This window comes from Condylura cristata, unplaced genomic scaffold (assembly GCF_000260355.1).
Source record: "Condylura cristata isolate star-nosed mole 26May11 unplaced genomic scaffold, ConCri1.0 scaffold00004, whole genome shotgun sequence".
Lineage (NCBI taxonomy): Eukaryota > Metazoa > Chordata > Mammalia > Eulipotyphla > Talpidae > Condylura > Condylura cristata.
Genome location: NW_004567105.1, coordinates 48,543,371 through 48,561,154, shown reverse-complemented (window position 1 = coordinate 48,561,154; position 17,784 = coordinate 48,543,371). Strand labels below are relative to the sequence as shown.

Here is a 17,784-nt window from a genome sequence, read left to right as displayed (position 1 = left end):
CTGATTTTGCATTCAATAATGGCAGATTCCCTGAAATATAAATTCCAGCTAGTATACAGTAGGTGTGTAGGATAAAAACATAGACCAGATTAAAAACACCAACTGAAAGACTCCACATTAGGTTTAAGCTCCTCTGAAGTCTTTTGGTAAGGTCACTGGAGAGACAAGACAAACTTGTTACATTTAATAATCACTCCCATCACTGGGTGAATTTTTTCCTAAGAACGAAAAAAAAAAAAAATTCCACCTATCCTCTCAATAATTTTTATAAAAAACAATGCTGGACTAAAACAGAATTAAGAAACCGTAAGCATATTAAACTGAAATAACAAACACAATGGAGCTCTCTTGTTTTCCTCCAAAATGACAGCTCTTCTGGAGGCAGAACAGAAACAATGGGGCAGGATAAGTCCACCGAGTCAGTGGCAATGCTGCCTTTCATTCCCGAAGCCACCCACCCTCCCTCACAGGGTGGCCCGGAAAGCCTGCCAGGCCTGGCCTCTGCCCAGGAGTCTCCAAAGAGGGAGCCATGCTTCTTTAGGTGGTGTGTGAACATACACCCACATCACACAGCAGCCCTGCTTCCAGACCAGGGGGCAAAGGCGAAGGGAAGGAGCCAGGTGCCTGGGCTCTGCCCCAGGAAAAAGGCTGGCACTACAGGCTCTGCGGTTCTCCCACCCTCAGTGTGTCGCCAGCTCTCCAGGTCAGGGTCCCTGTTCTTTCTGGACTGAAGCCCTACTGACCCCTTTCACTCAGGCCTCCCAATAGCAGCAAGGAGAATATAATGGACCCCTCTACCTCAGGAAGTCTCTCCAAGTCCAGGGAGGCCTGCGGGGATCTAGAGCTACCCTGAAGCCCCTGATAATATGAAATATCGGGGTCTGGGGTTCAGCTCTGGGTGGGAAGGCTGGCTGGCAGGGCTCCACTAGGCCTGCAGAAGGGGCTGCTGTCAGCCTGCTTCTTGGCACTTCCCCGTCCTCCCCACCCCCTTAGCACTCCCCAGGCCCACCAAGGTCCTGGAAGGTTCCAGGTGGTCACTTTCCAGGTTCCGGAGGATTCGGCTACAATCAGTGTCTGAATATTGTACAGAGCAAGCCAGAGGACACTCACAGCTCATGTAGCTTCTGGCAGAAGCTCCAGCCATCGCGGTTGATTCGAGAAATGGCGTTGTTGCTGAGATGGAGCTGGTGCAGGGCACTGAGGCCATAAAGCGAGCCACTGTTCACTTCCACCAGGCTATTATACTCCAGGTGCCTGCAACGACAGCCACATGAAGGATGAGACCCACCCTTCTACTGAACCAACAGCAAACAGTAGCCACTGTAGGTAGACATTGGTCAACCTGGGACCTCACGGTGCATGACAGCATGTGGAGTCTGGGTGCATACATATGTAGAGGAGCGGAGAGATGGGACAATCAGTAAGGCAGTAATCTAGCTCAAAAATTTCAGAGGGCAAGAGGCAAGTCTCCGGAAGTGACCTTTTCAGCTGCATAATATAACTCATGCAAGCGGAGGCTGAAAGCAGGGTCAAGTCCACCAGAGAGGGGGGAAGCAGACAGATTAGAAGGACGCTCATCACGGTCCCTATCTCCCAGGGCGGAAAGGGCGAGGAGAAGCCAGTCGCTCTTAGATCAGTTCTTAATCTTAGACCAGTTAAATTTAAATTACTTAAGATGTCACCTCTCAGCAAGCAGCTAGGGGCCAGACTCAAAACCCAGGCCTGGCAAACTGAGTCCAGGCTCGGTGCCAAGAGATGTTTCACAGACAAAGTGGCCTCAGACAAGTTGGATTCAAGCCCCAATTTTGCCAATTTGCTTGCTGAGGTCATTGAAGAGGCATAAAAGATGGGCTAGGTTCTTTTAACAATAGTTCACACCAGCGGGTGGGTGTATGTAAGATGGAGAATATCCAACAGGATTTACTGACTTCATGTTTTAGCAACACGCTAAGAACTCAGCTCCTATCAAGTTTTAAACGAAGATGTTATGACCCTGCTTCTTAACAGCATGGTCTGGCCAAGGACGACTCGACCCCGTATGACTGGCCTCTGAATAAAAGTCACTAATTCAAATGTTGCTCTGTGTTCAGCCTGACAAGGGTTTGGAGCAACCAGGCTTTGCTTTCCAATCATCTCTCTGCCATTGTCCAAAAGGCAACTTCTCAACTTAAAAACGTAACTTCTAAGGCAATGCATCACCCACAATTTGCATTAACCTATTCAACATAAAAATCCAACCACAGGTACCAACTTCATTTTCTTCTTTTGCCCTCAGCCCACCTGGCACATGACACATCTGGATTTCACAGTCCAAGAGAACATATTCAAGGCTGGTAAGTAAAAGTGTCTTGAGTATGTAAAACAGGTACAGCTAGCCAAAGGAGGATGACAGGGAAACAGAGGAAAGAAAGTAAAAGAGCCCTCAGATCAGAGAGTGGGGGCACGAGGAGGGGTGTCAAGGGCAGCCTGTGTGGTGAGGAGGTTGGCATAAGCCGCTGTCAGAGCTGGACTAAGGTTTCTGCTTTCTGTTTTCATTTTCATCGTGACCAAAAAAGGATATAAACTGTAGAGATCAGGAAGGAGTGGCAGGTATTCTGAGCAAGTTAAATCATTGACTGTAAAGTAAGAAATCTCGAGTTAACCAGTCAGAGAGCAACACATGTGGGTTAACCTGGAAGCAGCCTCCAGCACAACCAAAAAAAAAAAAAAAAAATCAAACCAACCCAAGAGTGGAATGATTAGGAGAGACTGTGCAGATGATGCCTTCTGGAGAAGTGAGGAAGAGCTCAGGGGAGGAGCTCTTTACTATCTGATTGTGGAGAAGTGAGGAAGAGCTCAGGGGAGGAGCTCTTTACTATCTGATTGTATTCAACTAGAAATGTATGTTCCTTTTGATTAAAAATAAGCAAATGTAAATGTCTGAAGGTGGGCGGCAGCCACCACCTTTGCTATATGCCTTTTGTTGTCTATCAGCATGGCAACAGCTGCACGCATCTGGCCAGGAGAGTGCTCCCTGCATAAAGTGGGACATCTGTACTGACTGTCTAGATTCGCTCACAAAATGTAAATACATCTCCCAGGATGAACTATACACCTACCTGCTCATGAAAGAAGCCTGTCAAACCCAAAAGGGGAGAGGGGGAACTTCCGGCAGGGTGTGGGAAGGGAGCCCTCCCTGTGGTCCTTCTGCCACTCAAAAAGCAGAGGTGGGTGTGGGAGGGCGCGTGGCTACCCCAACAATGGCTACCTCTTCCATTTTGACCAACCAACTTCCTCAGTCCACTCAAACTGCCCCCAGAAACTTTGTGGAAAATGCCATTAGATCTGATACAGTACCCAAAGTCACAAACTCAGGCTTAGTGTGAAGTTCCAAAGGGCAGGCTAGGCCTTGGGACCCCAATGGGGTGAATGAACAAGCACAAGTGATGAAACCAGACTAGCAAGCAACCTCAGCACCAGGTCCCACACTTACAGCACGTGCATCTTGGACAGCCCCCAGAAGGCCCCATCTGTCAGCTTGCTGATGTTGTTTCGCTGAAGCTTTAGCACCTCCAAACTGTCGAGTCCCTGGAATGTCAGGCCCTCGATCAACCGGATCCGATTTCGATTGAGGTCCCTAAAAAGATGAAGCCTCTGAGTTCAGAGCATTCTCTACACAGCCTATTTCCACAGGCCATCTTCACGCAGTCCCAACTGGGCCTAAGCCAGCAGGGAAAATCAGGGTGAGAGGGCCCATTCAGCCAGCATACAGAGCAGGCCTACGTATATCTCACAGCTGTTCCCACCACCATCCAGGCGCCATTAGTGACGGGGTCACTGCTAATGGTGGAAAGATGAGGGGCAGAGCTCTTTAGAAGCTGGCCCTGCTGTGTCCCTGAGTAAGTGAGCACTCACACTTCCTTCCTGAATGTCCATGACTCTGCAGTGAGGCAGTGGGCATGACTCAGGAGGGGAATATTTGAGGTAGGTATCTCTTAGCTAAGCAACCAAAAACCACAGATGATGCCTCAACCTGGGAAAAATCTAACCCTTGGTATCAATGGCAATGACACATTTTACTCCTCACACTGAACAGGACTGTACTGTGGAGAAGCATTATGCGTATGGGGAGCAGAAGATCTAAATACACCATGAAGCACACATATTTGGCCTGCCCCCCAGCATGAAAAAACCTCAGTACAGATGTCAGGAATCTGGTGGGCTGGACCCATTCATAAAACTGGGGGAATGGCAGGAGAACGTGGAGCTCAAGAACCCTTGGTTTTCACCCACAAACTTATGGTGTGGCTCATGTCCCGGCCCTCCATAACCTCTCAGACACCCAGGAGGCTTCTGTGGGATTGCAGCAAGTGTAGCCTGGATCTATCCCCAGGGTGAGACTGACAGTGAGGGTGCTGGGGCTCCCCAAAGTCCTGCTAACCAACCAGTTCTGAACAACTGTTCTGCTACATGTAATGCAAATCTCCCAATCTCCCTTATTTTCCTGAATTATACTGTTTTGCTATAAATACAGGGAAAAAAAACAAACAACAAAATCCCAAGAAACAGTTGACCGCAATTCTAGTTACCAGGGTTTTCCTGAATCTAAACCCTATGTCCACTGTGGGAGGACACTTGGCCTTGCTGATCAAGAAATCAAACAAATAAATCCTTCCTTTAAAAATAAATAAACGGCCTTGGGACATTTTGACACTACAGACAGTCTATCTCTTTCTTATACTACTCTGGCTACACTGCCTCACGCTCAGGAAGCGCTGGACACCTTCAGGCCTCGCCATGGACTGCATGGGTGCCTCTGAAAAAGACAAAGCCTCGAAGAGAAGTAAGGAATCAATCCACACAGCCTGCGTACGCCAGGATCAGCAGCTGGCCGACAGGAGTTGGAATTTCACTTGAGAAAGTGCCAGCGAAGAAGAGTATATATACACTCAAGTGGATCTTTTTCTCAGCCCGAGGCCGCCCACAGGCACCAGACCCAGCATTTAATTTGTTTTTATTAGGTGTTGCCACAGGGTCATTAATGATAGTTTATGCAGAGCCTGACCAGGGCGAATGAGGAAGGGGTCGCATTTGGTACGAGGTCTTCAGGGAAATCTGGCTTCCATAAAGTCTGGCTAACCTTAATTAAAGTGCAGGTTTCTGTACTCACAGTTGTGTCAGCCTGGGTAACTTGAAGGCTTTCACAGGAAGCTGGGCGATCCTGTTTTTGCTCAGCCGGAGCGTTAGCAGTGACCGTGACAGACCATCAAATGCTCCTGACTCCAGGGTGCTGATCCGGTTGCTGGCCAGGTTGCTGGGATGATTCAGGAGAGAGAATGCAGTGGTCAGTGGGGGGCCTTCCTCGTTCTGTTACAAATACCAGACCCCACTGATTGGGAGCATAAGCTAAAACACACTCATCGGGACTGGGCTTCATGAGACAGCTATCACCCCGGGGCTGTGAAATCTATTTTCATTGACAGTGGAGGTTTGTAGGCCTCAAAGTCACTTTATTTCTGCCCAGAGCACACGGTGCTGCTTATGCCAGTGGGTTGTCCCTGGAGGATGGAAGTCCCTTCAGGACGGAAGTCCCTGGAGGACGGAAGTGAGAGTCATTGACCTCTACCCCTGGCCACCACCAGCTTATGGGGTATGCACCCTTGCAGGATTACCTCCTCAGCAAGACTGCCAAGGGTTAGGGCTCAAGGGTGGTGGGGAAAGCCCAGAGAGTGGCAGGTAAGAGTAGATTTCATCACTTAGAGAAGAGTCTTCAATTTTAAAGTGAATCGCATATGATTTATGTGATGAATGTATATAAACCAATCTATTCTAACAACTTTTAACCATATCAATGAAACATTGGTTGCAAGAGACCTGCAAGGAGGCTCTTTAGAAAACAAGCAAGACCCCAGAGGTACCTCCACCAACAGGCTTGCGCTACAGTGTGGCTACGGCCGTGCCTCCCCTCCTGTCTGTGTTATGTCAAGTAACGGAGATGGAGAAGAAAAAGAGAAGGCGCCATGCGGTATTACCCCAACACCTATCTTTCTACTTTCCCAGGACAAAAGCTCTGTTCTGTGGCTTAAGCAGAAAGGAGAGAGATGAGAAAATCCCACAACAGAGATGGGCTGGGTGATCGCTCCCTCAGGCAGCAGCCCAGGACAGGGCACATGAGGATTCTTTAAATGTGGGGTTGGACTATTTGTTCTTAACACTCCAGATTAAAGAAGAACAGTTGTGTGTGGTGAAGATAAACTGGCCAGTGTCTGCCAAACTGAAAGTCACTCTGGCTTTCATGCAGAGAAGAAGGTCACTGCAATTCAGTTAGCAGTTGGTGGCTTCTTTGTCCCAAGCAAGAAAGTGCAAGGTGACAGCAGGGCTCCACCTTTCTGCAGGTCTCGACATCTGCGTGTGCCGCCATGCTGCTAGCGAAGGCCAAGGCCTCTGTTTCCATGGCTCTCCTAAAGGTCCAGGAAAATCTGTGTTCCAATCACTCCCCAAAACGATGGGTCATGATAACCCTTAAACCAGCCTCCAAAATCATCTCTAAAATGACTCAGAAACATGAAAAATGCCGAGAATGAACACTCATGACTTGTGAAAAAGCCTCTTTAACCTGGGTTTTGAGTGTCTTTCTTCCCCAAAGCAGCATTTTCCTAGCAGCAGGCAGTAAGTTAAATAGGCTCTAACTGTTTTTCCTCCTGTCTACCTTCCACTGCGTGTGAAATGGGGCATTAAGACGGGTAGTGGAGAAACAAACCCGTGCAGCCATCGAGAAGGCCCTGAGAACCCACAGAATAAATAAACCGAACAGTGTGTTTAAACAGTGCATGATGCTAGCAGACTAGCTCTGACAGATGAGGTCTCATCAGAGGGGCTCCCTGCGGTGGCATTTGTCCACCCAAGTCTTCTCTGAGCTTTCCTGGGAGGCAGCCAGTGAATGAGCAAGCAAGCGGGCTTTGCTGCCGACACAGATCAGGACTTGAAGGTGAAACCTCCATCTCAGGGGGTGAGTCTTTCAGGCCACCTTACCTTCCTCTGCACAGCGTCCTCACCCATGCAGTACAGTCACAATGATACTGCGAGGGTGGGGAACAGTCTACAAACAGGCAAACAGAAGACAACGGGTTGGCTGCCCTCTGTGAGAAGCAGAAGGGGCCCCTCCTGCAGCTCAGCCCCTGTACCCCGATCTGGCGCACTTACAGCTCCCTGATGCGCAGTCCGTGGGGAAAGCAGGAGCTCCGGATCTCCGTGATGTTGTTGGAACTCAGGTCCAGCACTTCTAAGGAAAGGTAAGCCTGCAGCTGGCTCCCCTCCACGCTGCGAATCTTATTGTGTTGCCTAAAACACACAGAGAGGCGACTTGAATGTGACTTTTAGCAAAGAAACAGATTTGCACTGCTGCTTCTCTTAGACACTTTCCCCTTAGCTATTTTGCTATTTCAGAAAATTAGAAATGCAGACACTCAGAATGCAAGCCCCCATTCTTCTTTCTAGTGTGTATTACCTACTGAGGTGATAAAAGTATTCAAATTCTGTGTCTGTGGCAAATTCTAAGCCTGGCTGTTCTTCCTAAAGTCAAAGACACAGAGGTGGTGATGCACGGGGTGACTCCCAGAATGGACCGGGTTTAGGGGAGGGGGTGATTCCAGCGAGTCCTAAAACGATTTTGATCTGGAATCTTCAGAACCCAGTCCCACCCTACTTACTACTAACAAGGCTGCAGGCTGGAGACCAGATTAATCCAATTTAACACAGCCCTACACACCTACCATTCTCTGGGCCCTGCCCTGTACGAGGCATGGAGACAGAAAAAGGTTTTAAAAACAAACGAGAAAGCCAGATTCTGTCACCAACTAAGGAAAATAGGAACCCAGCTGCGAGGTCTAACTGGATGCCATGAATCTCCTGACCTGGTCCCTTGAAAACTTTGTTCTTTGTTTCTCATCTGGAAAATGGGCCCACAGCTCTTTGTTTCAGGGATGTAATACCATACAAACGTTAACATAATTGGTGTTTACATGATTGGTGTTTACCCTGCAAGGAAAGTATGTTCTCACCATGACTTACTGGTACTTTCAACCCTCTTTCTGCCCAATCCACAGTCGTATGGAGCAGCCAATCTGCTAATCAGGAGAGGTAGCAAATGCGCTCTAAGGCTGGAAGGAACAGCCCCTCTTAGGAGCTTGGCTCTGCCTGACACGCTCAACTACTACAGCCATCATCCCAATGTCCAGATACTGAAGAATCTGCTGAATGGCAGAGGTGGGTCTCTGGGTTCCAGGCACATACTCGGGCCAGTTTCTAAGTAAACAGTGGCAGGGTCTCTGGCCAATCAAAGCATTCTTGAACACAACACAAGTAAGCCAGGCGTCACTTACCGAGTGGCATCTCTTTTAAACAAACACTTGACCAAATCAGTTCCAACGGCCATAAACAAGGCCCTTTCCCAGAAGCTCTGGGGTTTCTCATGGGCTCCTTTGTTATTTTTTGGTGTTTTTTTTTTTTTTTTAACAAGTCTCCCAGGCCCTGGACCCAAAAATTCATTTACCAGGGCACACTGCACATGGCAAAATCTCCCCAGAATGAAAAACCACTTTCCCCTTCCGATCCCTCCCAGTCCACCCTCGCCCCTCCCACAGCTACTTCCTTTGAGTTCTTTACTAAGTTCTTAATAGTCTTCAGTTTTCTGACTCCCAAAGAAAAGGGAAAAGAAAACTTTTATTATGTAAAGTATGGGAAAAAAGAACAAGAAATAAAGGCAAAAGACTTGAGTCTTATCCAGGAACTCTGAATACAGGGAGCCAGCCAGAGGGTCTGAAAAAAAATAAAGGGGGGCACACCACTGGCCCCAAGTCATATAAAGAGGGACACAGTGGAGGGTCGTAGGACAGCTGTGTACCCCGACATTTCTACCACTCTGGCCTCATCTCCCCCACCTCCTCCTCTGTCTTCTCTGTGTCTTTCAACTTCTTTCTCTCTCCTTTCTTGTCAGTCTTTTTATTAATTGAATCAGACACATTCTGGTCCCTGCTCAGCCCAGGACTACACTGAAGGAAGGATATGGTCTCTTTCACACGCTGGGTAAAGTTCCCCACTTACAAAAGAGATAGCCGTGGAGATGAGAAACAAGAGTGTGTCGGGGAGAGGGTGACATAGCAGGATATCCGAAATGTGCCTGAACCAGAGGGCAGCAGGGCTCAACTCTAGCTCAGGCCAGAAGAGGTTGCTGGGGCAGGGCCGGAGGGCCTGCTGATGGTCCCGGGAAGGGACTGGTGGAGTGGGGACATGAACAGGACCCCATCAGTGACTACTTCAGGGGCCACGCAGAGCAGTGGAAGCTGTGATCCAGGTGAGAGCGATGCCAGACAGATATACACGAGAGAAAAACAGAGGGGTCCTGGGGTCTGGAAACCACAGCTGGGATACATCAAACAGTGAGCCTTAGTTTTCTAGTTTGCAAATGTTAAGGTATCGGGTCAGCAAATGACTGACTAGACTTTCTAGCCTTGCCTACAGATGGTCCATTCCCACCCCAGCAGCCAGAAGAGGTGGTAAGACATCCCCCGCACTGAGAAGAAACATCTGTAAGTCACATGTCTGATAAGGGGCTAATGTTCAGAATATATAAAGAATTCCTACAGCTCGAGCCTAAGAAAACCAAACAACCCAATTAAAAAGTGGGCAAAGGACTTGCAGGAGAGGCGTTCCTCCAAAGAAGATACAGGCCTAGCCAATAAGCACATGGACAGATGTTTATTGATAACATATTAGTCATCAGGGCCAAGCCAAAGACATACCACCGCACATCCACAGGATGGCCACTATCACAAACCAGAAGTAACAGGTATGGGTGAGGAGGTGGAAAATTGGAACCCTGGTGCCTCAAATGGTAAGCAGAATTGTTCACACATGACCCAGCAACTCTGCCTACGGGGGTAGACACAAAAGGCCTAAAAACAGACCTCAAAGAGATACTGGTATGCAGCAGCACTGTTCACATAGTCAACCCCAGTGTTCACCAGCTGATGATGAGAGAACATTTGAAAAGGAAGCTCCCGCATGGGTGAATCAAGAATTTATGTGAGAAAGGCCAGTTACAAAAAGACACATTCAGCATGACTCCATTAGGGTAAGGGGTGTAGTGTGGGCTTTTTCACTCTATGGCTTCACCTGCAGTCTTGCATGCCTAGGTTGTGTGCATGCCCGGGGCCAAGACGTGTAGGCATGGGACACACACCCCTATGATTATGGACACCTGGGTCCAGAGAGCACGGACGGGCCCACGCATTTGTAGGTGTGGGCACCTATGCCAAGAGGCAAAGGATAAATGGGCAGCATCACTCTAAGGACCAGGCTGAGCCGAGATGTCAAGAGCTGGGAGGGACAGCGCCAAGAGACTGCTGTCTTCCTGCCAGTCAGTCTGTCCCTGTTCAGCATTAAAGGCCTGTAAAATCTACCAAAGGCTCCCAAATTCTCTTCGCTCTGCAAGAACAGACAATGAACCTACCTGGCCTGGGATGGCTCAACACTCCATTTTGGAGAAGCATCAAGAAGAGTTAAATGTACTGAAACAGAAAATAGAAGGGTGGCTGCCAGAGACTGGGGGAGGAAAATGGGGAGCAGTTTGATGAGTTCAGAGTTTTTAGTTTTGCGAGACAGAAAAGCTCTAGAGATAGGTTGCACAACGCAAGTACATTTAATACTGCTGAACTGGGCACTTCAAAAGAATGATTAAAGTGGTAAATTTCATGTTATGTGGACGTTACCACTCTTAAAACAAGACAAAGCAAAACTCCAAGTCAGTTCACAGGGTTTCTTTGCCAGGAACGCAAGGGGTGACTTCTGTGTCTTAGGATGAAGTCGTCGCCAAGGTCTTCATCCTGCCACACACTTGTCTCATTTCCTGCTCCTCCAGCACAGACAAGGTCCCTCACTGGCCCTACCGCACGGTAGGAGGAGTTTTGCCTTCAGACCTTTGCACTTGCCTTTCCTGCTGCTTGAAAAGCTCCTATCCCAGAGATTTGTAAGTATCACCTTTATTTCCTCTCATCTTTATTCAAATGTCACCACCGTAGTGAGGCCATTCTGGCCAACCTCTCTAAAATTACAACCCTCCCGCCCCCACACACACACTTTCTACCCCTTGCCTGTTTTATTTTTCCCAATAGTGCTCATTCTGATACACACATACTTTTATTTATTTCTAGTTTAGCACCTTCTCCCACCCCACCAGGATGTGGATCTTGAAGGTGGAAATGTTTGTTAAGTTTTGTCCACTCCTGCGTCTCTGGTCACTACAATTGTGTGAGGCACATAACAGGTGTCCAATACATACTTTCTTAACGAATAACAAGGAATAAAAACAGACTGAATTCAAAAGGGCTGTGGCAGGACACTGATTTGGGACTGACCAGAATTTTTAAGCATAGGAGAACCACTCAAGCAGCTGAGCTCAACAAGGAGTGTAAAGCAAAGAGAAACTTACCAAGAGCCTGGTGGCAGCTTTGCCCAGATTCACATACAGAGCCCACAGTGGCTCCATCCACCCTGAGGCTCCAACACTGTTGTACCTAGCATCTGAGGTGTGCATGCCATCTTTTCCTCCAAGCTCTCTGCTCTGAGCCAAGAGCCCCGATCAAACTCTTCCTGAACTCATGCTGACGAAACAGACCACACTGCTCCACTCTCCTGCAAAACTCTGCCCCTCTTCCCTTGCAGAGCAAGAACCACACTGTGTAAGATTGTCTGTGAACCCTGGCAAGCCCAAAAATGCTTCCTGGTCAAGAAAGAACATCCACGAGGGCTGCCTTCCCCGAGTTAAAGTTTCACGTCTACCACTTAAGAGGTGTGACCCCAGAGCAGTCCTCTCTGTGAAGAGGGGTGTGAAGTTCCTGTGCTTTATGAGCTTCTGTAACATGACACACAGCAGTTGCTCAATAAAATGAGTTCTGGTTTTATTAGTTGTATCTGTATCCTTAGAACCAGGTTCAAGAACTAGTTCTTAGGAGGTGCTCTGGAAAAGGAATTAATAGAATTACTACACTAATAACTATGCCTTTGTTATTCCTCTGCCATCATTCAAGGCAAACAGGCAGGACAGTTGCCTTCCTCAGAAACAAAGGGTTAACTCTGAGCTCCTACTCTTAGGCCCACTGGAAAACAAGCCTGCTCTAGAGTCAAACCTAGACAGAAGATCTGGCCATCTTGGGAAGCTGCTTCTTCAAAGCAAATCCGAGACTTGACCTTGTGCAGGATTCAGGGTGGTTGGGAGACCCTGTGGATGCCCACCTAGTCAGTTGGTTACACTTTCCTCACTCCGTAGCAAGTGGGGTTCAAGCTCATTCCTTGGGCCCCAGGCTGCCACATGCCGCATCACCAGATGCAGCTGGACATTTCCTCCAGATACCATCTAGCAAGGTCAGAGGACACAGCTAGAGTATTCAGACCCTTGCAGGGGTTGGTGGGTCCCTGCCCATCATTCCCCAGCCTTGAAGACAGATAGCTGTAAAAAAACTGTTCATAGCCTGACGCAATCCTGAGTTCTACTTTCAGAAAACTGTCCATGTCAACTCTTTAATATAACTTTAAATGCCCATGTTCCAAGAAGGTCCACCCTTCCCTTTACACTTCTGAATTGCACTCCGAGTTCTTCTGAGCGATACTGGATCAGTGGCTGAACACCTGTAAGCAGAGGCGCTAGTAAAGCATCAGTGAAATCACACAGCAACCTGATGAGACAGGTAGCATTACCACCTCTACAGCTGAGGAAACGATGGCTCAGAGATCTGCTGGGATTTGCTCAAGGTTTTCACACAGCTGGGAAAGGAGAGGAGCCAACACACAAACCCAGGGGAGCAGGACTCTTTTCCAGCCCATCCCAGAAGCTCTTCCAGAAGAATTTTAAGGGCACTACCAATGACTCAATCCATAAACCTTCAGCAAAGCTTGGTTCACTCTGTATGAGCCTCCCAGAGCCCCTGGTGAGTGCACAGGGTTTTGTGCAGCCTATCTTGGCACATAAGCTTTATGCAGCTGAAGTTCTTATGCGCGGATATTCTGGGTGGCTAGACAATTCCACTGTGACCTTGTGTTACAGATCTACATACCAGGGAGCAATGGCTACCTGTAGGAATAAAATCTGTCAACCTATTTTTTAGGGATGCACTTCATGTTCACAAAAGAGACTAAAGCAGCAGCCAGGGGAGAGGAACTCCTACTGGCTTCATCAAAGGAGCACTTCGATCCTCTGCCACCAAACCAAACCAAACCAAACCAAACCAAACCAAACCAAACCAAACCAAACCAAACCAAACCAGACGAGTCTATGGTTTAGGGGCTGGGAAGTGTGCAGTGGATACATCACATAATGTGTGCCGCCGCCCAGTGTCAGTTTATCCCCTGGGCTGCCCTCTAGGGTGAGGAGAACTTAATACAGCTCAAGTCTATTAAACCAACACCTGTTAAAGACTTCAAAAATAAAATCACCTTCAAAGTCGGGAAGCAAGCAAGATAAGCCCTCTGCACTTGGCTACATTTTCAGAGTTGATGTTAAATTAGACAGTAAAACAGACAGAGGCATTTGAAACCAATGTTCAAAACTTTTTATCATAAGTGATTAGTCCACCATGGCTCTAAAAGCGTGGTTTACAAGGTATTCCTGTTAGTGGTAGAAAAGATCTTGTGTCACAGATAACAGCCAGGAAGAAAGGGCAAGGAGATCAAAGGAAGTAGGGTCAAGGTGGGTCAAACGGATTAATAAGCTGGTTCCTAAAATTACTGTCTACACCAGCAGTCTGAAAACTTAGTCTATAATAGGCAAGACAGTAAATATTTTAGACTCTTGGATCCTAAGGTCTCTGTCACCACTAAACACTTAAGTATAAAAGCAGCCACAGATGAATGGATGTGGCTGTGTTCCAATAACACGGGTTTGACCCTCTGCCTATAGCTGGCTGATCCGTGATCTACATGGTAGGATTGTTTCGGGATTTTTTGTTTGGGGGGGGGGCGGGGGGAGGTGTAGATATGGGGAGCAGTTAAAGAAAGACAGGGACCTGGACTGTAGTTCTTTTCTTGATTCAGCTTTGGAAAAGGTACAAATCACTTAGCCATTATCTATCATCATCGCAGAAAGAGAAATCCTTCCTCTCTTCCCTTTAGTGCCCACGTCAGACATCACTAATGGCAAACTTTTCTACAGATGCCTTTTCTATCTTTTCAGGAAGCAAAATGGAACCCCAGTCTACCTCAATACTATCTTTCGCAGAAGATGGTCTAGGCTCCTTATTGTAGTCAGTGGACACAGGAGACAAACACGCCACATGCACACTCTCTCCAGTTCTCCCAAACACCCCCAGTGGCCCACGCCTAGTCCTGCATGTAAGCAGGCGTGCCCTCCAGCTCTTCCAGACATTACAGTACTTGCCAGTTCACACTGTGGACCCACCCCCACCCCGGAATGCTGACCCTTAGTAAGAAACAGCACATCTTCCGTAATAGTACCTGAACATAAAACTTTTAAATTGTCTTATTTAGCAAGACAGAAAAATTATAGTTGTGGCCTCATCTGGACCTCTGTCTAACACACAGTTGACCCGTACATGCGTGTTTAGGATTAATGATTCCAGTGTAGTTGAAAATCTGATGCTAAGTGCACCTGAGCAACTGAAACCCATGCTATTCCAGGGCTACTGGTTTGCCTGCAAACTAGCCCCGAAATGCTGGCCTCTGAGGACCAAGAGCACCTCATCACTATGCTGCTCTGATTTCTTACCTTGGCGTGGGGGGAGGCATCTAACCCCACTGCCGATACACAGCAGCTACTCCAAAGTCTGACAACAATGGAAGATGGTGTGTACTCAGCCTGAGGTACCACTTGGGGCTGAGATGTAATTTTACACCCCATCCTCGGATCCACATGGTGTGAAATGATTTGTGACCCTGATACTTAGTGTAAAACATGGCACAGAGCAGACAAGCCCTGATGCTTGCCCAGGAGGGTCTTACTACATTGTTCCAAGTGCCAAAGGACATTCATCATTTCAAAAACACACATGAAGATAGTATTTCCTCTGTTGAAAACTACAGCCCTACCAAGAAGGCATATGGCCCAGGGATGGCAGTTACTCTGTTTGTAAATGTTTTTATTGAAAAATCACAGGCATACTAAGATTTGTATAAATAACTGGTGAAGAAATCAATACTTTTTTTTTTTAACAAAATATAAGTTACTAATTACTGCTCAGATCAAGAAACAAAGTATCTTCAGCATCCCAGACACTGTCATCCTAGTTGTTCTTCCTCCAGCAGGTTACCCTTCATTTCTACCAGCAATGATTCATGTTGCCTGTGTTTGTGCTTTCCATACATGTAGCCATTCTATACACACTCTTCAGTGCCTGGTTCCTTTCACTCAACACGGTGTTTATGAGGCCCAGGCAGGCTGCTGCATTAGCCCTGGTTAATTCTTTTGCGTCACTATATAGTATTTTTACTGAAGGAATATTCAGCAATTTAGTTTTTGTTCTGCTGATGGGCAATGAGTTGTTTCCAATTTGATTACAGCTATGAGTGCAGATAAGGTTTTCCCACTTACTTTGGTGCCTATTTGCACGTACTTCTGTAGATGTCAATGACCAGGCATGGAACTGCTGACTGTGTGGTCAATGGCATGTTTGGCCTTAGCAGACACTGGTATAAACCCAGATTCCCCAGGGCTGACATGAATCTGAAAAGCATCTGATCCAAGTGCTATGTTTTATGCTGCTTCATCAACCACTGCCTTCATCAGTCCCTCTTCCAGCACAGTCTAGTTTCCTCAAAATGCATTAGGAATATAGCCTAAGGCGACAGAGTGTGGCCATACTCAATATAATCTTGTTCAGGTGTCAAACAGAATTATTATATTTGTGCGAGCCTAATGAGCACCAAGAAAGTAAAAGTAAAAATAAAAATAATTGTAAGTCAAATATTGGCAAAAAATAGTATCAATGTATCTGACACCAGGACCAATGTCCATCTGCAGCTTAAAAATGAACAAGAGGAGGTTTCTAGTGGGCCCTGAGCAAGTGGGTCCAAAAGACCTTTCCTAGCCCAATGAAGAAAAATCTCTTAAGAATGACAGTCAAAAGCATCTGCCTTTCACTGGCCTGACTTTGCATTCTTCTTCACAATGAAAACCAAAACCATCTGTTCTGTTGCATAAATTGATAATTTGCTCTAAGAAACTGGTGTCTCATAAGAAATGGAGCAGTCGGCTTATTTGGTGGACAGGAAATGAGAATCAGAAGAAGCAGTTCTCTCTCTCTCTCATTCTCTCTCTTTCTCTCTCTCATGCGCGTGCTCGCTCTCTGGCTTGTTCTCTTTTTTTTCCCCCCCCCCCCCCCCCACCGCTGGTGAATCACCAGTTCCCTAGGGAATTTTGGCAGATTCTCAGCCTGGCTGCAGATGACGTTCTGGATCTGTTTATTCAGGTGGAGATCTGATAAAAAACAAGAACAGTCCAGTGGCAGGATAAACAGCCTCCATCAGGAGGGGCTGACCCCTCCAGAGCCTGGCTGGGCTGTGTCAACCAACCTCCCACCCGCCCAAATTTCTTGAGACTCATTTTCCCCTGGGGTCTTCAACCAACAGTTTCTATTGATTCCTTGCAAAGAAGCCCTGATGTTCCACCCATGGGAGTGTATGGCCCCCGAGACCATGGGCACAGGCCAATTTTATAACCACCTTCCATCAACAGGCACACAAGGAGCTGACAGCCCAAGGCCAGGTATGCAGCAACCATCCCAACTCTGCGAAGTCAGGCATGACCTAAACCATGAATGACGGCAAACCACCAGGATCCAACCTGAATAGCAGGGTTCTGACTCCAGTAAGATGCACAAACTAAGGAAATGCACACTGTTAAGGGATAAAAGCGCATCAGAAAAATGTCACCTGCTATGGTTACCAGGGGTGAGGGAAGGAAGAAAAGGTAGAGCACAGGGGATTTTTGGAGAATGAAACTCTTCTGCAGGATACTGCAATGTTGGGTACATGTCAAACATTTCCGGAAAAGCGTAAACTATACCACACAGTGGACCCTAGTGTAAACTATGTATTCAGTTAATAATCCTGTATCATTCTTGGCCCATCAATTGCAACAAATATACCACAGTAATGCAAGATGGAAACTGGAAGGTGTTATAAAGAAGTCTCTGTACTTGCAGCTCAGTTTTTCTGGAAACCTAAAACTGTTCTAAAAGTCAATTCATTATATATAAAATGAAAACTTCCCGACTACTCAGTAGCAGAAGATGAGATGCACACAGGCTAGTGTTCAGCCCACCTTCTTTCTCATCACTCTACTTTTAGCCCCAGAACAATGACTGCAACATAAAAGCTGCTCAATATGTTTTTGCTGAAATAAATAAAGAATCCACAACTATAGTGGACTCTCCTATATAAAGGAATGTTATTCAGGAACAAATAAAATGCTGTAAGGCAAGACCATCCAGCTAAAACCTTTTTTGAAAGAGAAAACAGGTGTAATGTAGAATTAACTTTTTTAGGTACAGATGCCTGCATATTTAAAAGCCAAGATTAATTGTGCATTTCCCAAGCTTAATTGCCCCCAAACCAGACACTCACTAATTAGCCAGGCTTGACAAGGTGAGACAGCCTACTGACCACACAGAGTCCAGCGGCCCCTCTGTTGCCTACCCTGCAACAGTGAGGGGCTGGACCCCGCAGCAGTGAGGGGCTGGACCCCGCAGCAGTGAGGGGCTGGACCCCGCAGCAGTGAGGGGCTGGACCCCGCAGCAG

The 17,784-nt window shown here is 47.2% G+C and overlaps 1 protein-coding gene across 1 annotated transcript in view; it reads right to left on the bottom strand.

The window, feature by feature from the left end:
* LRIG1 (leucine-rich repeats and immunoglobulin-like domains 1) overlaps positions 1 to 17,784 on the bottom strand; it is a 103,381-nt gene that overhangs the window by 22,875 nt on the left and 62,722 nt on the right. Inside the window, exons 3-6 of the mRNA XM_004676554.2 lie at positions 7,183 to 7,320; positions 5,150 to 5,293; positions 3,473 to 3,616; positions 1,111 to 1,254 (exon numbers count right to left, since the gene is read on the bottom strand). Of these exons, the coding sequence (XP_004676611.1) occupies positions 1,111 to 1,254; positions 3,473 to 3,616; positions 5,150 to 5,293; positions 7,183 to 7,320 (570 nt within the window). The remainder of the gene's footprint in view (positions 1 to 1,110; positions 1,255 to 3,472; positions 3,617 to 5,149; positions 5,294 to 7,182; positions 7,321 to 17,784) is intronic.